Source organism: Phytophthora infestans, genomic scaffold, assembly GCF_000142945.1.
Source record: "Phytophthora infestans T30-4 supercont1.1 genomic scaffold, whole genome shotgun sequence".
Classification (NCBI taxonomy): Eukaryota; Oomycota; class Peronosporomycetes; order Peronosporales; family Peronosporaceae; genus Phytophthora; species Phytophthora infestans.
In genome coordinates, this window is record NW_003303758.1 from 6,165,765 (window position 1) to 6,186,973 (window position 21,209).

Below are 21,209 nucleotides of genomic sequence, written 5' to 3' on the forward strand. Positions count from 1 at the left end.
CTATCCCCTGAAGTATCCCACAAGCAGACGCGAGTGGAGTTATCCGGTCCGGCTTATTGAGTTGTATTTCCTGTATAATGGACTGCATTGAGAGACGGCCGCAGAGTGATCTGACCGAAAGGTAGTGGGGAGTGTGAGCAGCGTAGTAATAGATAGAGCCACGGGCATCGCGGCGAGAAGCGTCCCCCATGAACGCTCCCATTCCTTGCACCTATCGCCTGAAAAGTGGCCGCCACCAATACGAAAATGACAAAAAAAATAAAGTTGACACCTCGGCTTTGAGGTCGAATCGTTCATCCTGTAGGTGGGTCCCGTTTGCGTAAATCTCCTCCGACCATGATGAGTTCACGTTGCATTCGATCGATCTCCGTTCTACTTCCTTCTCCCGCCTTCTTGTCGGGTAGTTTGATGATAATCGTGTCTTCGTCACGACGGAACTCGAGATGTCCAAGGAATTCGAGTGACTGAGCTCCCATTCCAGTTCTCTCTAGATGATACTTCTTCATCATGTCTTCGGAGAAATCGAACTGGAACTCCTCCACACGCTCAGCGTCGTATATCTGCACTCGCAGGTTCTCGTTCCCGTCTTCAAGTGGCCGAATAAAGGCAGATACGATGACGTAGCTTCCACACGGAAGCTTGGCCCCTTTCTTCAGCAGTAAGCGCATCGGTTCAACGGGCGACTTCACTTCGCCGAGGTTGCTGGAACTCGGTCTCACTGGGGTTGCAACAACGAAATCTGACCACTGGAACTTGATACGCATGGGCATGTAATTGAAGCGCGGGATTTGACGCAGTGCCAGATTCTTCAAATGGATTTCCTGCGTCAAAGTCTTGCGTTTCCCAATTATTTTGCTCTGGACTCGCTCATCTGAATCGTCCAAATCAATGTGTCGGCCGTTTGGATCGATGCTAAGAATGCTCTGGTCAAGTAGTGAAAAGATGTGGCCCTGTTCATGTCGAGCATCGTACGCCAACAAAGTTGTGTCACTCGAGGTGATTCTGGCCGTCTCGGTCGGGAACGCAAGCAGATCAGGAAGCGTACGTCGAGATATTCGTCTCTTACTGGCTCTGCGTTTGGCTGAATTCTCGACAGCTTCTTTTGCGCAAGCTTTGTCGTTAGGGGCTTGCCACAGTAAAACTGACCGCCGAGGATGGTCCGGTAGCTTTTCTTTGGTATCAAACGCAAAGCGAACTGACCGGGCATGCTTCGGAGGGCATTTCCGCACTATTGAGTCAGCGATAGGGTCGGATAAGGAGCTGGTATTGGTGGCGGCAACAACTGCATCCACATCCACAAGCCTCTCCACAGAAAGACTAATCACATGTGTGTCATCCTCAAGTGACGAACCAAAAGTCCCGCCGTACAGCTCAATCTCATCGTGTTTGTCTGCATCCTCCGTCTTCAAACTGTCTGTTTCTAGAGACTCGCTAGCTTCGTCAGCTGCTTTTTCACTTACTTGTTGTACACAGGAGTTCGACGCCGTAGTTAGCTCAGCGTTCTGCTCGGCTAGGTCTCCTTCCGCGACAGGAACGTCATTCGTCGGATCAATCACCTCGTCAGGTGCCTTCACTGTGTCGCCTTGGCCGCACTTCTCAACTGCATCAACTAAATCCCGTATCTTCGAGTCGACTATGCTCGTGTCGTCAGCGGAAGTGGAAGGCGATGCGGTGACGTTTGGTTGAATGACGCCGTTGTCGCAAGAGGATGTGTTATGGGGCTGGTCGGATGCAGGTTGTTGGAGTTGGGCTTCATTGGCCTCACCTTTCAAGATCGGCACACTGGTGTCATCACGTGTGGACTCACTCGTATCTGGATTGGCTTCAAGCTCAACTTCAGCCAAACATGGCTCCTCTACATGTTTTCTTTCATCTGCCACCTCCACGTCCAGCGCATCGTAGACTGCGCTTTCTTCGCTGACAAGATCACAAGACTGGGACAGTCTGCAGAGCGCTACTGCGATAGCCTGGGAAGCACAACGGCAAGCCATGCCTGAAACAATCTCCTGCGTTGAAAACTCATCGCAAATGGGAGCTTTTGGCTCCTCAACAACGTCCAGCAACAGTGCTGGACATATCGAGTCTTCCAACTCTTCATTCGTGCTATTTGATTCTACATAGCTGCTTGGTTCCACCACGTTAGCTACGTAAGGCTCAGCTGTCGATTCCAGCGGGCCTTCTGGCCCACTAACAATTGTGCTGGGTTCGTTCTGCTCATTCGGTGTCCAATCGATGCTCTCGAACTCCTCGCACTTCGTCTTTCCAGGGCTTTCATTTTGCAGCAAGGAAACGACTGAAGTCAGAGCTTCAGTCTCAACTGTGTCCACGAAGTCCCTTGCAATCGTCAGAGTATCAGCCACATCGCTCACCAAACTTTGGATAGAATCGTCTGTTGTGGTTGGTTCTGTAGGCAATGCATCCGAATCTTCGCTTGTAGGGTCGACAACACGTGATCTCTGTTCAGTCATCTCTGTCGGTGTTGATCCATCCTCAGAAACTGTAGCTGGGTCAGCGACTTCGTCATTACTTAAAGGAGCGCCCGCCATTGGTGGCGAATCACCAGCTACGTTAATGTCGGAATCATTGATGTCACTACTTAATGCGGGTGCTTTTTCTGCTGTCACCATCTCCTCAACAAGACTCGCATTCTCACTAGCGATTGCTTCATTGACCTCCTGGTTTCCACTCCTCGTAGGAGCAGTGTCAATCGTCTTCATAAAATCTTCTACAAACGTTGCAGCAACAGTTTTGGCGACAGCAGCCACCGCATGGACGTCCTCGTTCGTTTCAGCTACATTTTCCGCAGCACAAGACTGATCATCGCTCGCAGTTGGCTGATCTTCCATCAAATCTCCCATTTCGAAGGCATCATCATTCACAGCAGACATCGCACCAGCAGCAACAAAAGTACCGCTAGCGTCGACTTGAAAAGCCAATTCCTCCAGTTCCGGGGCACCACTATCTCCATCTAAGATGTCGATTGCCTGAGTTACTAGGCCCTCCATAACATTCGCAGCAACTGGCACTTCCTCCACTCTCTCTGATCCATCAGTCCTTCCCTGAAGACAGAGAACCTTTGAGAGTGCAGTGCACTCTGCAAGATCGACAAGCACTTTCGCCATGTAAGCTTGTCGTGATTCTACTGGAAGAAAATTTACTGGAGCATTTGGATCCTTAGCATCAGCGTTCGTCCCGGCAAATGACAAAGGTGCGTCAGCGTTATCAGATATAACATCGGAGACATCATCTTTGCTGTCCTGATGCGACGAAACACACTCCACAATCTCAATTAGGGCTTCAGGCACGCTGTCTGCTGAATCAGTCACATAAATCTCGTGTTCATTCTCGAGGGCCGACATTCCGAGCATCGTAGGCGGGGAAGCTACGTCTTCTTCCTGCAACAAGCGGGATACTTCACTCTCTAATCTCATCGACTCCACCACCTCCACCTCGCTTGCGACTTCTGCAGGTGGCATGCAAACACCCTCACTTTCGTTCGAAGACTCATCTTCTGGCTTAATATTCGTAGCTGAGGAATCTTTTGCGTCTGCTATTCCCGGGTCTGCACCGTCGACAATTTCACTGTCAACAAAGTCGATATTGTTCGCGCAATTATCCGTTTCGACGCCGATATTCTCATCCTTTTCCCGTTGACTTGGTTCTTCATTTAATACATCTCTGACAACGACTGCAGGTATACCCTCGGACTCGTTAGCGATTGATTTGTCACTTTTCAGCTGCTCAAGTGAGTGTGGTTCTGTCTCCAGCTCAGAGCTGCATCCATCTCCATCCTGCACGCTTGTCAAGACGGTCACGTCCGCGTTCCCTAAATTAAGAAATTGACCGGCGTCCTTCAGCTCAGCACCGGTACCAGGCATTTCTGTGGCCTCAACAGGCTCGCCCACAACAGCTTCTTCTTCCTCCGTGGCAATGCTTGGGACAATGTCGGTAGAAGGCAACTCGGTTTGCTCACAAGCCTTAGACTCTTCGGCAGAGTCAGGCGCTTTTTCGTGTTTCAAACAGCCGGGTGGAGCCTCTGTTTCCAGATAACTACCAGAGGTTTCTTCGGTCGAGTTGACAGACGCAGCGATGCACTCTTGAGCAACACCCTCTGCGGGTGGCGTATCCTCGACATTATTGTCGTCTGGTGGAGAATCGATAGCATCAAGTATCGTATCATTTGTGATAGACTCGTCGACCAACTCGCTGAGTTCACGTCGGATTTCTTTCTCTTCACTGGGTACTTGGAGCTCGTTATTATCCAATGCTTGCAGTGACTCCCACGGCACCTTGTCCTTCGATGTGTTCATAGGAACATCCGCATGGTTTTTATCCTCAGCCTCATCAGATTCCTCGACAATGGACTGTGCTGCTGCTCCATTTTGAATGTTATCCGTTGCAGTCTCCCAATCTCCATTCTCGTCCTGAGCGAGCCGAAGCGAATCTTCAGCTGCTTGCGCGTCTGGCATATCTACCGATTCCAAGTCACCGCTTTCGTGTCTCTCACCGTGTTGTACATCTTCTTTAGTCGCTACTTCCGCTGCTTTTGCTTGTGCTTCAGCCAACTCTTTGCGCAATTGTACGAGTTCGTCCATCAAAGTTTTCTCTCTCAAACTTGGCCCTGAGTTTCCTACCGGAGCGGTGCTGGTTTCCTGGTCTGTGCGTCTTGGCGTGTGAGGTCTTGACCTCAGTGATGACGCAATCGAAGGATCGTTGCTCTTCGCTGCGCTTAGAGGTCTCCGGGCCGGAGTCTTAGGTGGAGACATCGGTCTTCCAGGACTCGAGGGCGCCGTAACATACCCCATAAGCGGAGTATCGTACAACAACTCTTCACTTCGTGGAGACTCGACGCCAAACGGGTGTAGACTCAGATTCTCCAACGCTGCCACCTCGCGCGCTTGCATAAGACGAGAAATTGTGGTCTCGGACAGCTTGATGATGCTCTCTTGTCGTGCTTGATAGGCTTGCGAGTGTGCCAGCAGATTCTCGAGCTCCAGGATCCGCGACTGCGTCTTGATATGCTCAGCCTCGACCGTGCTACTGTTGCCTTTACTCCCCAAGATTGCTGTCTTTCTCAAGCTCAACTCAAGCGGAGACAGTGTCCGATCTTTCTGTAAGAGCCGCATGGACACTTCCAAGTCGTTGACCTTGTCTCGCAGCTTTTTCTTCTCGTCCTGGTGACGCTCCATCTTCAATTCGTACTCCGTCTTGAGAGCTCGCACTGCCTGGTCGTGTGCAACAGCGAGAGCTTCCGCCTCCCCTTCCTTCCACTCGCGAAATCGGTGTCTGGTATCTTCGATCATCGACACAAAGCGAGCCTTTTCGTCCTGAGATTGACGCGCCATGTCCTCCATTTTCCGAGTCAGGAAGTTCATCTGAGCCTTCATCTCAGCTGCGCGTGTTCGAAGCTGCGTGTTCTCCTCCTGAACAGCACCTAACTCTTGATCCACCGCTTCTAATTCAGCTGCAAACTCACGTTTAGCTGCTTCAACCTCACGGAACAAGTCAACCTGCCGCATCTTCTCCTCCGCGACCTGCGCACGTGTAGATTTCAGTTCTTTCTGCCACCTGAGCTTCTCTCGAAGTAACTCGCGCAGTTTCTCCTCGCGGTTCTCAACTCGTCTTTCCACCATCTTAATCTGCTTCCTCGCCAGCTCCAACTCGAGCTCCGTCTTCTCCACTGTGCGCTCCATACCTCGCGAGCGGATGCGAAGTTCCGCATTCTTGCCCAGTGTCGCACACAGCTCGGTGTCCTGGTCTTTAACGGCAGCTCGAGGCGAGGTCGGAGGCCTCGCTACACGCTGTGGTGGCTGTGATGGGGGTGACGGCATGGTTCGCAGCTTCCTGGGTGAATGTGAAGGCGCGACGGGCGATTGGGACACGATGAAGCCGGTCGAGGGCTCATCGAACTCATTAACGAGGATCTGTACGTCCCCTTCTAGCGAAAAATCGGACATTGCTGGGTACGTAGATGGCCGTGCTGCTGTTGCTGCTTCTAAAGCAGGTCGGCTACGTCGCTCGCTCTCCAACTCAGCGTTTAGTAAGTTAAAAGTACCGTAAATTTGTTCCATGTACGCGAGTTGAGCCTGCTCAGTATTAGACGTAAAGAGATCATCGGACACTGAGCGTGGGCGAACGGGTTCCGCTCTCCTTGTAGCTGCCACGGACACCATCTCAGCACGACGGGGAGAAGGAGACAGAGCGTCATTGCTGGATTGGTACAACTCGTCGTCTATGGAGTCAGACAAAGAGCGAGGCGCCGTCCAACTGGTCCGCTTGGAAGCGCTGGGGGCTGTAGGCAGCACAGGGAGAATGCTCCCTCCAGTACCATATTCAGCACGTCGAGCCGTAGCCACCGCTTCTGCTGTGCTACCTGCTGGAGATCGAGAGCTGGAAATTGCCATCCTCGCAACGCGACTAGGAGGCATGTAGTCACCATTGCGGCTGGCGTTGGTCCTCGACGAAGACCGGTCCATGCTCCTCTCTCTCTCTCAGGACCCACCCTCCTCTAGGTGCGGATCGGTTTCCTGAGCTTTCTCACGAGTGCCTTGAGTGTTGTGACCTTCGAGGCGTTTCGTACCGGTCTCATTCAGGTTTATTTAGCTCCAAGGCCACACGACCTCATCGAACTCCAGCACCGACCAAACTAAAATGCGGATGGCTACATTCCAGGAATGGTATCAGATTATCTGACTCAGAGCCCAATAATCTGATTCCCATAAGGCGATAGAGATGGTAATGACGCGGCGGTTAATGGCGGTGCTCGCTGCTCTGAGCGCGACTTCTGTGGCCTCCGCAGCGCCATTCGCATCCTCTCTGGATGCCTCGTACGTGGTTCAGCTGCATGCGACGCGCGACGGCTTCTCTCCGCCCGAAGACGGCGTCAAGATGCGGTCACAGCTCATGACAACCGAATCGGGCCAACAATTCGAGTGTTTTCTTCCGCCTCTGGCCTCCTATACTGAAGACGAGGGAGACGCCACTGCTGACACGTCGGAACCGCTGACTGCCAAAGAAAAGGAGGAGAGGGAGCAGATCGCCACCTTCTTGAGCTTCGGTCGGGCAGCGGCTCAGAAGGTAAAACCCAAGTGCGTTCAGTACGTGGACAAGGAGACCGAGTGGGTCTACGAGGTCTGCTCGGGTCTGTTGGTTCGTCGTGTGAGTCTCAAATCCTCAACCTCACAAGAGGCAAGCTCGATGTCAGCGGAGGTGCAAGTGAACGCGGCAGGGGAAGTTTCAACTGCAAAAGAAGTGGCAGGACACGAAGTGGAGGAACTCGGTGCGTTCGTATCCGACTCCAGTCGTCCAGCACTGAGCTACGACAAGTTCGCCATGCCGGAGACGCAAGATCGCGTCAAGAACCATCGCATGCCGCTGTTTACGCAGACATTTGGTCAGGACGAACAGCTGATTCAAGTGCAATTTATCTGCAGCACCACGTCGCGAGACGACGGCATCTCGGCTGTGAAATGGAGAGATGACTCGCCGAAAGGTGGACCACGCGAAGTTGCCGCTTTCTTGGTGGGCTCGAGGGTGTTCTGTGACCCGCAACACTCGGACGCAGACGACAACGACTTGTTTACGGTGCGCTCGTTGTTGCAGCCACTGGAAGACGCTCGCACGTGTGTCACGCGGAACGAAGGCTGGTGGACGTACGAGTTTTGCTTCGGACGCTCACTGAGACAGTACCACCGAGACGGAGACGGTCGGACTACGGCCGAGTTCTCGCTGGGCACGTTTGACGCATCGGGTAACCACGAACTGGAGCGTTCAGGCTCGGCCTTGGTCTCGGAGCATATCGACGCGACGCACGATGTGTCGCGTCCTGCGTACTTGGAGCTGTACGACCACGGCACGTTCTGCAAGGAGTTTGAAAACCACGCGCCACGAAAGGCCAAGGTATTCTACTACTGCAGTCAGGGTGGCACGAGTCACCATATTCTTACAGTCAAGGAGACGCAGACGTGCAGCTACACAGTTAAGGTGTCGTCCCCCGTGCTGTGCGACCACCCGCACTTCCTCAATGACGAGCAAAAGAGCGATCAGGAGGCTGAGATTCTGCACTGCATCCCAGTGGAGGAGACGGTAACAACCGACGAGTAGATATTGCGATAAATTACTTGTTGGCAACGAGCACGACTTGTGTTATCTACAATGTATAAGACTGCAGTAATGACAGCCGAGCAGAGCTAAGCTTACCGTTTGCGTAGCATCATGATGCGTCAGGCCAGTTGCAAAGCTACGAAACCTTGTCGGTGTTGGACGCTACAGATTTCATTGTGGTGATCCAGGTGCACACAACACAACGGAGACCATGCACAGGGAGAGTGCTGCGTTTTTTTTAGGCAACGTTTCTTCAGGACGTCCAGGTGACGGAGGCCTCCGTCACCCAGGCGTCCCGAAAATGGCGGCGGTCGTTTCGCGAGCGCAATTATTGAGTGGTAGTAACATTTAATTTTATAAAACGGCTGAAGATACGAAGTTCCATCGCAATACCAAGCAAACTCCACCGTATGGATATATCCAAATCTTCCTCGCCTGCTGCTTGAAGCGTAATGCACAAGTCTCACTTGGTGATCACCCAGTTGGCGGTGGGTTTATTTACTGATACTGTACACTGGACGACGGGCAGATTCCATTCCATCAGAGCAAAGCAAGGGAATTGTGTTTTCCACACCAGTTTTTAGAACCGGTATACCGAAACGGTACCGGTATACACTGCTCCTGCTTGTTGCTGACCACACGTGGAGCTCTCTCACTTCGTATTTGGAAGAACAAGTAGCAAGCAGTCAAAAAATAAAGGGGGCTTCCTACAACATTATCGCACGATGACCACTCAAGTGACCACCGAGGCCACCAGTGCTCCCAACTCGCCGTGGTCCAGGTCCGATAATACCCCTACGGACAGCGTAGCTTCCGCCAGCAGAGACATCGTCGTCGATGTAACAGGATTTTGCTGCGCGAGCGAGAAATTTCTCCGGAAGGCCTCCGTTTCGCTAATGAAATCCTCTCCTCACCTGCTGATGTACCGGGTTCCTCGCCTTCCAGGTTCACCCTAACCTGCGGTGAATCGAGACAAGTGACGTCTTCGGCTATACAGCCTCCTTTGACTATACAGTCCGGGTCGACCATACAGTCACCCACGGCTATACAGCCCCCCTTGACTTTACAGTCTGGGTCGACTATACAGTCACCTTCGGGTATACAGCCACCCTTGACTATACAGTCCGGGTCGACAATACAGTCACCCACGGGTATACGGCCTGCTTTGACTATACATGTACAATCCATGTCGTCTATACAGCCATCCACGTATACACGCCCTCCGGGGGTGCAGCCCATCCAGGTCAGACGATCTGTACACTAGCGACCTTATACGACGAAACGTCCGACGCGATAATACGAAGTCTACCAAGGTCCAAATTCCGATGAATGCTGATAGATCTACAAGGATGCCTTCGACTTCGGGTACAAGTCAAGCAAATCCAGACAAGCTACACTCGGCTAACAGAGATGGCACAGGAAACATACTTCGGATCGAAAGAACCCCACGTCGCCGTGTAGTCTCAAGTCAACCGCGGACCAAATGCATGAGAATGCACGTCGGCGACGAACCCTGAATCGAGAAGCTCAATCGGCTACGCTCGGGAAGGCCATGGCCAGCTTCGGCATAAAGCTACCAGCGCCCGATTTCCCTACAACGCAAGAAGGCGCTGATGGACCTGTATACGTGCTTAAAAAGCCATTGCAACGCTCTCTGTCGGAGCTCGCACGCCGTTCAGCTTTACTACTACCGGCGTTCGTGGAGCTGGTTCGGGGACAAACGGAGCGGGACTACCGTCCGAACAAGAATTTGGTTCCAGCGGTTCTTGGCGAGCTGTGCAGAGAATATAAGCACTTGGCGCAGATGCAGAAGATTGCTCAAGAAGGTTTCGAAGTCCCGCTAAAAGAAACACCACCTCGGCAGTCAGTTCGCCCAGTAAATCATGGCTCGGCTCGGGGCAGAATTAATATCTTGCGCAGGAACATCAGGAAAGAGCAAGATGCTGGGAGGTGCCTGGTCCTCGACATGGATCTTCTGAAGCAGTGGCCAGAGATAATCATTAGTCCCTTCGGCGTCGTGGACAAGGGAAGCGAGGACAGCACGGTTTCCGGACGTACGATCCACGATCTGTCATATCCTGAAGGAACATCGATTAACGATTGCACCGATCAAGACAGCATTACCAAACCTGACTACATCCACTGCGACGCGGTAGCACGGGAGATCCTGAAAGCAAAGCAAGAATTCCCCGATGTACCAATCTATGTGATGGCGGGCGACGTCGCTACAGCCTTCCGGAATATTAGCATCCACAGCAACAGCGTCTACCTGTTTGCCGGGCTGATCGAGAAGAGAACGTTCTGTGATCGAGCTTTCGCGCTTTCGGATGACAGGCTCTTCTGGATCTACGAGATTTTCGGCGGAGCGATTTCCAACGTCATGGCTGCCATACCAACGCAGCTCTCCGGCCGGTTTCTTCAATTATCACTGGGTGGATGGCCACATTAACGTAGCTGCAGATATAGGAACGACCTGTTCCGACATAGACCGCTCCCTCCGTTACGCAATGGTGGCCATTCTGGGCGCTGACGCCATCAACATCGAAAAGTTCACTGATTGGAAGACACGCCAGCGCATTCTCGGATTGGAGTTCGACTCAGTCGATGGAGTGGTCGCACTACCGGTTTTCAAGATCCAAAAGGCACGCAGGATTGTCGCTTCAGCTTACCACTCCGCGACGTTGACTAGAAAAGCGTATCGGTCGCTAATGGGCAGCTTACGTCATGTGGCGACTCGCATTCTGGCCGCACGACCGTTCCTTCAGCGTCTCCGCCACCATGAGGCACAACTCCATCGTTTTCAGGGCGTCTCCATGACAGACGCAATGCGAGAAGACCTGCTCTGGTGGTGGCTTATTTTGCACAGCCCTCAGCTAAACGGTGTATCTCTGGAATACGTCAACGCTCTCCCACCCCCGGATGTTGTGGTCGAAATGGACGCGTCGGATGTCGGGCTGTGTGCGCTCGACGTATTGGCGAAGACTGAGCTCACCTACGCATTTACTCCATCCGAGCTATCGCTGATAGCGGAATTCAAAATGGGAGCGGTTAACGGCTTTGACATCAACTTCCGCGAGCTCCTCTCGTGTGCCTTCGCAGTGCACGCATGGGGAGAACGATGGTCCGCGAGCAGCCCATCGGCAACAGACCGCGGCACGTGCACTTCCGTATCGACAATTCATCCGCTGTCGCATGGCAAAACAAGCTGGCCTCACGCAACCCCAGGGCTCAAGTGATGATCCGCCTGCCTAGCTGGTGGGAAGCATCATATCGGCTTCGGTTTTTAGCGTCTCACGTTGCTGGAACAGATAATACGCGCGCTGATGCCGGCTCCCGTATTCCCGCTAACCCGTCGTTTGCAGCTGTGTTTGCTTCGCTAACACATGGGTGGTCGCAGGTGGCCCCGAAGACGGACATTCAAGGCCTAGCTAATATCTGGCAGCATATCTCCGCGCGCACTCCGTTGCCGACTCCACGTTTGATCAATACAATTAACCCTTCAACAAGTGGAAAAGGTGGACTTCGCGACGAGGACTTTCGCCCTGGCTTCATGGCATGACTCTCACTGACATGGTGAAGCACATATCGATTTCGTTTAACATGGATTTAAGTTTGGCTTTGGATCCGGCGGTCCCATCCGTAGCGCCTCCATCATGGCGGTGCTCCATGGCGTTCGCCATTTTTTCGCCGCCTCCGGATATGAGCTCCCGATTGAACACCCGCACATCCGCATGCTTCTCAAAGGAATTAGCCGTCTCGACACGTCCCGACGCCGCAAGGCAGCCAGCATGCTTTCGAGGCCTGGCCATGGAACATCTCCGTGGCCACGCCCTGTGGGGGGGTAGTGAGCTTGGCATTCTTCTTTCTTCTGAGACGATCAGAGATCGTAGCCATCCAAGGTGGATTTTTCAAGTGGTTCGCGCAAGACATCGTGGTTGTGGATACCACTGGGCAGCCGACTCAGTGTCCGTCACAGGCTCAGGCTGTTTGAATTCGCCTGATCGGGTCCAAGACCAATCAAGGTGGGGCTCCAACGACTAGGATGCTATCTCGCTCTGGTCACCAGTTTCTGTGCCCCGTGTTCGGAGCACTCATCCTCCATCAAGCAAGGATGAATCTCCCTGCAAACATCCCAGCCGCCGTGTACATCTCACGCTCGGGACAACCAGCCTGCGTATCGACCAAAGATGTGTCCGAAGCCATCAAAGGCGCTGCCGCTCGCACTGGCGAAGACCCCCGCCGGTTCAGCTCTCATTCTCTACGCGCCGGGGGAGCCACGCACATGTACCGATCTGGCACGGATGCACTTACAATCCAGTTTCACGGCCGCTGGGTTTCCGACGCGTACAAGACCTACACCAGGCTCTACAAGGAGTCCGTTACCACGCTTTCAGCGAACATGGTGGCAGGCCCACCGGGGGATTCGACGCTACATTAGTGGAGCCACTATGCATGACCACTTAAGGGGACACCGCTCTCCTCGTCCCTTTTCGGATCGAGCTGATGGTCATTGCATAAGCTCTCATTAATGTATTTGTTCGTTTGACCCCCAAGGATTGTGGAAAGGTGTATTTCATAGCGAAGCAGAGCGAAGCAAGGGAATTGTGTTTTCCACACCAGTTTTTAGTACCGGTATACCGAAACGGTAGCGGTATACTCTGCTCCTGCTTGTTGCTGACCACACGTGGCGAGCTCTCTCACTTCGTATTTAGAAGAACAAGCAGCAAGCAGTCAACGTCCCTTTTCGGATCGAGCTGATGGTCATTGCATAAGCTCTCATTAAATGTATTTGTTCGTTTGACCCCCAAGGATTGTGGAAAAACCTCGGATTGTGGACTGTAAAAACCTCTGTTTCGCAATGTTTCTGTACATTTGGCCGAACACTGTGCTTTCGTCGGATCCGCATCGCGCTCCACTCGTTTGGTCATTCCAAAACTTGCTTCGTGCCCCTCCGTTCATTTGTGCCGGTGTTGCCCTCGCTCCCGCTCAGACCCCGCGCCTCCCTCCTCCGCGCCGCCTTCGCCCCTTCCGTCGCCGCTGCCCCGTGGACTTGAGTGAAACTAGGAAAGAAAGAAAGAAAGCCCTCCGCTCGCCCTTCTTCCTCTCTCTCCTCCTTCCTCGGCCCCTCTTCGCCAGCCCAGACCGCCCACATTGTTCATGCTGTTGGTCGACCCGCTTTTTATCAGCTGCAACGACATTGTTGACCCCACCACCATCTTCACGGGCTTCTTCTACATTGGCGCGTGCGACGACCCAGCTTAACAGGTCTACCAACTCCAGATCCGACTAGATACCAAGCCCCCCCCCCCAAATTTGACCTACGCCATCGTCATCAAAATGGCGCAACCTTTCCCTGAACCTATCAAACTCCACGATGACGAGACCAGCTCCACCCAGTCGGAGGCCTCGGATACCGTACCGAACACCTTCGAAGGCCCCGAGAAGAACCTCGAGATCGACTTCAAGCTGGGAGTCGGCCACGAACGCGGCCTGCGTGAGGTGCCGCGCCACGATCTTGACGAAATGCTGGAAGCTGGACAATGCCAGATCCTGTCCCGTACGAGCAACGAGCACATCGACGCCTACGTGCTGTCCGAGAGCTCCATGTTCATTTATGCACACAAGATTGTGCTCAAGACCTGCGGCACCACCACTCTACTCAAGTGTCTGCCTTACATCAAGACCTTCTCCGAGCGTCTTGGTCTTGAGATCGAGTGGGTCAATTACTCCCGCAAGAACTACACCTTCCCAGAGGAGCAAAAGTACCCTCACACGAGTTTCCAGACTGAGGTGGCGTTCCTCAGCTCCTACTTCCCGGACGGATCGGCTCACGTGCTGGGTCCGTTGAACCGCGACCACTGGTACATTTACGCGTGGGACGCCGACATCCATGAGCAACCCGGTGCATTGACGCACAACCCCGACTTCAAGGAACTTCGTGCCAATGAGAGTACGCTCCAGGTGCTGATGCAGGATATGCACCCGAGTGTGGCCAAGCAGTTCTTCAAGAACAACGACAGTACCGTGACTTCTCGTCGCATGACGATTGAGAGTGGCATCCGTGACCTGGTGCCTGGCGCAGTGATCGACGACTTTGCCTTTGATCCGTGTGGATACTCGATGAACGGCATCCTGTTCGACGCTTACTACACGATCCACATCACTCCCGAGAGCCACTGCAGCTACGTGAGCTTCGAGACCAACGCGCGTCTCCGCTCGTACGCGTCACTGCTCAAGAACGTGCTGCGTTGCTTCCGTCCGGCTAAATACTCGGTGAGTGTGTACACGGACCGCAACGCGCTCGAGTCTGCCAAGGGCAACAACATGTTCGCGGAGGACATGGTCAAGATCGACGACGACCTGCTGTACAAGCGCAAGGGTGGACACACACAGGCCACGTTCGAGGGCGACTACATGTGCCGCATGGCCAACTACGCGCAGACGGACAAGCCCGTGCTCAGCCGTGCCGCCCAGAAGATCCGCTCTCCTTCCTTCGCTTAGGTGGAGGACGCGACAGCTGATTTGGTGAGCGCGCATGAGCTTGCCAAGGTGGCACGACGTCTCCTGCCATCTCGCAATTTTGTTTTTTCTTTTTTCTATTACATGTAGTACCTTTCATTGTAGAGAAACAAATACATAATCTACAGAAGTGTAGTAATGTGTACAGTGTGTAAACAACTTCAACCATGAGACGAGACATGGCTACAGATCCCACTTCAACTTCAGCTTTACTGTGACCTTATGGTCCGACCTCCTCGCGGTCATATTCAGCTTCGTCTTCTTTGCTCTCGTCTTCGCCATCGTCGTCCGTGTCGCTGTCTTCGTTGCCTTCTGGTAGGGATTCCTCTATCCTGGGCAGTGTCAGCTCGTCCAGCTGCAGCGACTGCTGCTTGGTGCTCACGCGACGCAGGTGCTGCAATGCTGCCATGTAATCTTCGATCGCGCCTTCATCTGCTCTCTCGAGAAAAGTCTCGCGTAGTTCGTTCTCCAGCGCTGCCACGTCTGCGACGTCGGGCGTTCCAGTCATTTGTGTATCGAGCGATTGCTGGACTGCCGCAGTGTAGTTTGGGGCCTCGGAGGTGTCGACTGCGGCTTCATCTTCGTTGGGTTCTCGAAGCGCAGGATTGACTGCGAAGAGTGCGCTGAGTCGTTGAACATTCTGAATGGCACGCACAGTCTTCTTGAACTGCAGCTCCTTTCGACGTAACCCGGCTATTTGGTCGGCATCGAGATGTTGATACCGTGCAATCTCGCGCATGATCTGTCGATGACACAGCCACGCCGTCTTTGCGTCTACGCGTCGATCAAGTAGTTGGTCCAGGAAAGCAACACGGAAGGTCAGTGACTTCGCCGTAGGTGCGTGCGTGATGCTCGTTTGAAGCACTTGAGCGACTGCCTCACGATCGTGTGCCCACGTTTCACGCAGTAACTCGAACTGATACGCTTCTTCTTGGTCGTCTTGAGTGGCTGCTTTTGCAATGCTATTGGGTTGCAGAGAGCCGGCCATAAAGACTGAGATAGTGCCACCAGTACTGCTTGCTGCGGCTGCTGCAGCGGCGTTCTTGGCTCTTGCTATGCCCGTCGCTGCCGCGCTGAGAGGAGCTGGATTAAGCACCCTCTCCAGCAGAATTACGTCGAGGAATCGCGCGAACGAGATCCTGTGTGGCTTTGTAAAGTCATGCGCTGCCTCAAATACCTTCTGCAGGAATCGATCGTCCACTGTCGGAGATAAGTGAGTCACCACAGACGCAAACTCGTCGAACTCGAGGCTACCGTCGCCATTGATGTCGCCCGCCTGATACACTGCTCCAAGCACCTTTTCGAGTAATGCTCGCTGTGACTCAAACTCTTCCACACATAGAGTTAGCAAATCACTTTCACGAATAAATTCATCGTCGCGTGGACACGCCTTTGCTCGGATACGCTCCGCAAAAGCATCCATCCCACGAGCATAAACTCCGAAACGTTCTCGTAGCGCTTCTTGCACAGTCGACACTGCGAACGTGATGCGGATCTTAAATTGTCGCTTCGGGATCTCGATACGGTGCTTAGACCCACCCAAAAACGTCCCGAGAGACCATCGACTAAGCAATGCCTACACAGTGAAGCCACAAGGGTAAATACTCACACAACGATCATTGTAGGCATCTTACCAAAACAAATTTGTGTTCGTGAAAACCTAAGGAATTGTGCAGGAAACAACGGCAAACGCAACACAAACGAGCATTAAGTGTTAAGGAAAACTCCAAAGGAAACAGGAGGTCATGCAAAAGTAAGCACAAATAGGAGGTGAAATGGATATCTGAATGCCCATGAACCGCAGGCAGCTATCACAGCAACGTTTTAGAGGAGTACGTGAGAATATCACAAGTGCAAGACCAACGTACAGTTGGCACTGGAAAGCCTTCTTCTCGTGCTTACGCAGAGACTGAATGAGCTTTAGCAGGTGACGCTGTGCAAGTGTCTTGAGTCCGTACTTCCGAATGTGCCAATCGTAAATGAACTCGCTGAACTCCATTCGTCGATTTCCGTATTGCAGCGTCGATACCATGCCCTCATAGTTATCGCGATATAGCTGACCAGCCATGAAATAAGACATCGTGTCCACTTCCTCACTACAGTCAACAACTCACCTGATTGACGATGCGCAGAAGAATATCCACGTTAAAAAGCTTGACTCCACGCAACGCTGCAGTATTCTTGATGTTCATCGGAATATCGCTCTTGTTTGAACGAATGCCGGCAATGAATGTGCCGTCACCTTCGCTCGAAGCGCTTTGGGTCTCTACGCTTTGTACTTGCGCGGGAAATTGATTTTTTGCCTCGTGCGTTTGAGCTGCTTTCACTGACGCACGTCGGAGATTTGAGACGATTTTCATCGCTTCTACGTCGTCACCTTCAGCGACATCAGGATCGTCGTCGTCACTTTCATTTGCGTCTTCATCGTTTGCTTTTGCTTCGGCTGCGGCAAGTCGTACGCGCGTCATTTTAGTCTTCACGGCAGATGAAATGAGTTGCGATACGACGTCGAAGTTGTTGGAGCGCGCAAGCGATTGCACTGCAAGAATGATGGGCACTTCACGGTCAGCAGCTAGCGAGATCCGACGTTTGCCTCCAGGGGCGTCTGTGAATGCACCAGCGTTCTCGAGTTTCGTTGCCAGATCCATGATGGTCAACACGTCGTCGCTTGCACTCACGCTGCTATGCGCTGAGTCTTCGTTATCTACCAGCGGAGCCAAGCTGCGCACGAACTTACTGAGTTTGACCAGCAACACACCCATCGCCTCGACATCTTCGCGAACATTCTCGCCGGCTATGGGTGAATGCACTACTTCCTTTACTGGCAAAGAATCAGCAGGTTTCTCGCTTGAAGTTCCTGCTTGCCAGGAGTTAGTGAGATGTTGTGTCGTCCCGTAGTTACTGCCACCTTTCGTGATGCCACCGGCTGTTGTATCGACCCCCGCAGCGCCTAAACTTGTGTCAGTGAGCGCTGCAAACAGTTTGGCCAGGATTGGCATGCGTCGATAGGCGCCTGTGATGGTCTCGGTACTCATCGTGTGAACACGTGCATCGCCCAGCGCCACTAACATCGATTGAAGTTGATCGAGCTTCATCAAGAGCTGTTGCTCCGTGGAAAGAGGTGTACGGATCGATCCTCGGGGGTTTTGGGCGACAACTTGTTGCGGTGGTTGCACTGGTACGATTGGTGCGGGTGCGGGTAACGGTACCTGACGGCGATGGTACCCGCTCTTAGACGCGTGCTTTCCTTGACCGTCGAGCGCCTCGAGTAGTTGCCAAACTGCATCCATAACATGCACATCAGGTCCATTCTCCATCTTGATAATCTCCGTGAGGTCATCATGAAGGAGCTCAAGCAACGGCACAGATTCTCTTTCAACTGGTGTCTTGAGTTGCCTTCGACTGTGATCGCTCCGACGAAAGGAGCTGCGTCGATCACTTTGTTTCTCTTCAGCCGGATGGTCACAAAGCTCCGAGAGAGACAATCGTCCTCTCTCACGTATTGTAAACTTCTGAAAGCGACGTTTATCGGGCTTCGAGTCTCCAAGACTTTCCTTGAAATCATCGTCGTTGTCACCCGAGCTATCTCCGTCACAATCATTGTCATTGAAGGCCTCAGTGATGCCGCTGAGATCCACAAATCGAGTGGAACGTCGCCCTCGCTTCCTGACACCACGCTGCGATCCTCGCCGCTTCTCAACGTCGGGGTTTTTGATCGTGACTGCTTTCTCCTTCTCGCGTTCAGTGTCTGTGCTTGGAAGTATCTTTTCGTCGACTGTTGCTGGTTCCAACTGTATCTTTCCATCTCGGATCATCTTCTGGAATTGTGGCGATTGCTGTAAAGCCTCCCAGATCTGCATAAACGTCTGAGTGGTGCAGTTGTCAAGGAAGACGTGTAGGATGGCGCTGGCTTCGTGCTCGTTAGCCTGGCTTGCAATCTGGCAGAAGAATGCCAAACGTTCCTCGTGAGGTAATCCCCAAAAGTCCAGCAGCAACATGACTGTGTTGTCTTGTAAGAGTCCGACATCATCCAGAGCCACGGCCACAACTCCTGGACTGCGTGGTCTTCTGTGTGGAACTCGTCGTCGTAGCTCCTCCAGTTGGGTTTCCAGTTGCTGACAATACAGGTAGAGCGGAACGCGGTATTGGGATCTGTCGGTTCTAGGTGGTTGTCGAGGAGACCGTGGTGACAAACGCTTCTTTCCAGCGTTAAAATTCAAGTCAAAGCCCAGTCCAATACTCGATTCCAATCCGCCGACACTGTCTTCGTCGCTATTGTCTTCAAAAGAATCCCTTGTTTCTCCTTTCAGACGCTTAAATAGAAGGGCAATCAGCAGGTCACGCAGAGATTTGAGCGAGTCAAAGTAGCGGACAAATGCCTTCGGATTGCTCACACCCGCAGCTTCATCTTCTGACACCACAAGCGGCAGATTGGAAAAGAAAGTCTCGAGCACTTCCCAGAGCAGGGACCCGTCATCTTTTTCATCGTCTTGACAAAAAGTATCACTTGTGTTTTCTCCACTCAAAAATCGCCGCCAACGCACAAAAAATTCCTTCAGCACGGCATCACCGCGATCGCTTGTCAGCAGTTCGAGTACGCGTCGATCCCGAAAAATCCCAGTAGACGGCTGAGGGTTGACGTGTTGTAGTTGATCTGGATGTTTTGCCTCGATGACATCTCTAAGAATTTGGTGAAATTGGAAGAGCTCGTGGCGAAAATTGGTCGATACCTGGTCACGTAGCGGAATAGCAATGGTGTATGAGGGCGAAGGCTCCATGCGTTGAAGTTTTACCTGGCGAGGTGACATTCGTGGGCGATGCCGAGCTGATACCAAGGGGTAACCCGCTAATGCCGCAGGTTGCGGGGTTGTGTGGTTCAAATGCACCGGACGAGGATGGAACCGCAGCATCGACTCGCAATTCTCAGCATTAGGTTTCCTGGGCGAAGGTGCTGTCGACATAATTCATTCACCGGTGCACTCGACGTGACGAGTGGCAATGAAGTTGCGGACAATCTATTGACCATAAAATAAAGAAACGAGCAAGCAGCCTCATCACCAAGAATAGTTAGCAAGGACAGCAAAACGAGACGATTTTAAGTTGGGCATCACTGCGTCACACGAAGTTCTTATGCCTCATTTAGATTACGAAACGGTAGCGTTTCTCAGTCCTCCTTTGCTTGCCAACTAGCGATCCAGTGCTACGTCCAGTTCACGCAACATTTTTCTTTCAGCTCACAACAGGCCAGGCCCTACTAAAATCCAGCCACCGTCTAGTGTATCTTTGTCTTCTTGGTACGTCTAGAACATGTTGAATCCGGCGCGGTCGTTCTTTCCGCGCGGCAACTCGATCTTCTCCTTGTTCTTGAAAATTACGTCCTCCGTGACGGCATATTGGTCGCGTACGCCCTCGAGGGCGCGTGCGAGGTTAAAGTACCACTTGATATCGATTTCCACGACGGCGGCGATGGCGTCCTCGGGCGCCTTGGTGCCAGCATTGCTCTGTTTCTCCACCTTAGCTGTGACGCTCTTCTCCTCATCGCCGTCCTTGCCGCCCTTCGAGGAGGTGACAGTGGTCGTCGTGCTGGTCTCGGAACTAGCCTTAGCGTTGAGTTTCTCCACCGCCGTGGCGCGCGCCGAGCTGTAGTCGGCCATCGAGTCCCACGTCTTCTGCCACCTCTCGAGCGCCTCTTTAAGGTGCACAAACGCGTACTTTTGCACCTCCACGCCGAAATTGTTGCCGTCCTCGACCTTAGGCACCTGCACTTGGATCCAAACCTGCAGCTGCTGAATGGTACTGATGAGCTGTGCCACCTCATCCCCCACAACCGTCAGCAGAGCCTGCACTTCGCCGTTGGAGCTCACAGCGGCCGGAGCCGCCAGCACCGCCTGCGCGAACTTGGTGCGTAGCTTGGAAGGCGTGCGTTCGCCCGCGTGCTGCTCCAGCAGCGCCTGCACCTGCGCCACGCGCTGTGGCAGCTCCGAGAGCAGAGCAGCGCCAGCGGCGGTCACGGTCTTCTTGTAGTCGCTCATGGCAGAGTGTTGGTCGTGTTGCCTTCGAGATCTTTTTCAGTTGTGACGTGGAGGCGAAAGTGAAGCTGGTTGGATTCAGTAATCACATACATTCACCAACGTCGTGTACAGTACTGCACCCCGTTTTCGAGCCCTTGGAACTTTGATAAACTTCCGGACTGAATCAAAAAGAGCTATCGCTTGTAAGCTAAAATCTGATTTATTTGCAAATCCCATATGGTCCACCCCCGCGAAAACGGGGTGCAGTACTGTACAAGTATCATATATACTACATGTACAGTACAGTCGTGCACCTCCAATTCGACAATATCAACAGTGCCAGGGCATAAGTGCACAACGTAAAGCAAAAAACAAACGCAAATCCAGTGCACTGATATTTTATTTGTTAATTCAGTACAAAATTTACGCCAATCTTCTGCATAAGTTTGGCGTCAGACGCGCGAATCGCGGGCGCGCAACAGCGCTTCCGGTCGCGATAGGCGTCCGGCAAGGCGGCAACTTCCGCGGACCGCTTAAGAAAACTCTGGACGGTAGTGCGCTTTACTGCTCGGGGGG

General features: G+C 52.8%; 6 protein-coding genes across 6 annotated transcripts; 3 read left to right on the forward strand and 3 right to left on the reverse strand.

The window, feature by feature from the left end:
• Positions 1-102: 102 nt before the first annotated feature.
• Positions 103-6,476, reverse strand: PITG_01057 (uncharacterized protein; the record flags this gene model as incomplete). The annotated part of the gene is made up of 1 exon (XM_002909534.1): positions 103-6,476. The coding sequence occupies one exon, from the start codon at positions 6,474-6,476 to the stop codon at positions 294-296; it is 6,183 nt and encodes a 2,060-aa protein (XP_002909580.1).
• A 262-nt stretch (positions 6,477-6,738) lies between these two features.
• Positions 6,739-8,103, forward strand: PITG_01058 (uncharacterized protein; the record flags this gene model as incomplete). Its single annotated transcript, XM_002909535.1, has 2 exons — positions 6,739-7,162; positions 7,253-8,103. 2 exons carry the CDS (start codon positions 6,739-6,741, stop codon positions 8,101-8,103), a joined length of 1,275 nt encoding a protein of 424 aa, XP_002909581.1.
• Positions 8,104-11,756: 3,653 nt separating this feature from the next.
• On the forward strand, positions 11,757-11,948 carry PITG_01060 (uncharacterized protein; the record flags this gene model as incomplete). The annotated part of the gene is made up of 1 exon (XM_002909536.1): positions 11,757-11,948. The coding sequence occupies one exon, from the start codon at positions 11,757-11,759 to the stop codon at positions 11,946-11,948; it is 192 nt and encodes a 63-aa protein (XP_002909582.1).
• Positions 11,949-13,440: 1,492 nt separating this feature from the next.
• Positions 13,441-14,604, forward strand: PITG_01062 (S-adenosylmethionine decarboxylase proenzyme, putative; the record flags this gene model as incomplete). Its single annotated transcript, XM_002909537.1, has 1 exon — positions 13,441-14,604. The coding sequence occupies one exon, from the start codon at positions 13,441-13,443 to the stop codon at positions 14,602-14,604; it is 1,164 nt and encodes a 387-aa protein (XP_002909583.1).
• Positions 14,605-14,842: 238 nt separating this feature from the next.
• PITG_01063 (uncharacterized protein) lies at positions 14,843-19,430 on the reverse strand (the record flags this gene model as incomplete). Its single annotated transcript, XM_002909538.1, has 10 exons — positions 14,843-15,573; positions 15,637-16,198; positions 16,257-16,282; positions 16,348-16,430; positions 16,491-16,678; positions 16,737-16,888; positions 17,030-18,131; positions 18,261-18,314; positions 18,399-19,111; positions 19,163-19,430. The coding sequence occupies 10 exons, from the start codon at positions 19,428-19,430 to the stop codon at positions 14,843-14,845; spliced, it is 3,879 nt and encodes a 1,292-aa protein (XP_002909584.1).
• A 299-nt stretch (positions 19,431-19,729) lies between these two features.
• Positions 19,730-20,684, reverse strand: PITG_01064 (uncharacterized protein; the record flags this gene model as incomplete). Its single annotated transcript, XM_002909539.1, has 1 exon — positions 19,730-20,684. One exon carries the CDS (start codon positions 20,652-20,654, stop codon positions 19,923-19,925), a length of 732 nt encoding a protein of 243 aa, XP_002909585.1.
• Between the last annotated feature and the right edge of the window lie 525 nt (positions 20,685-21,209).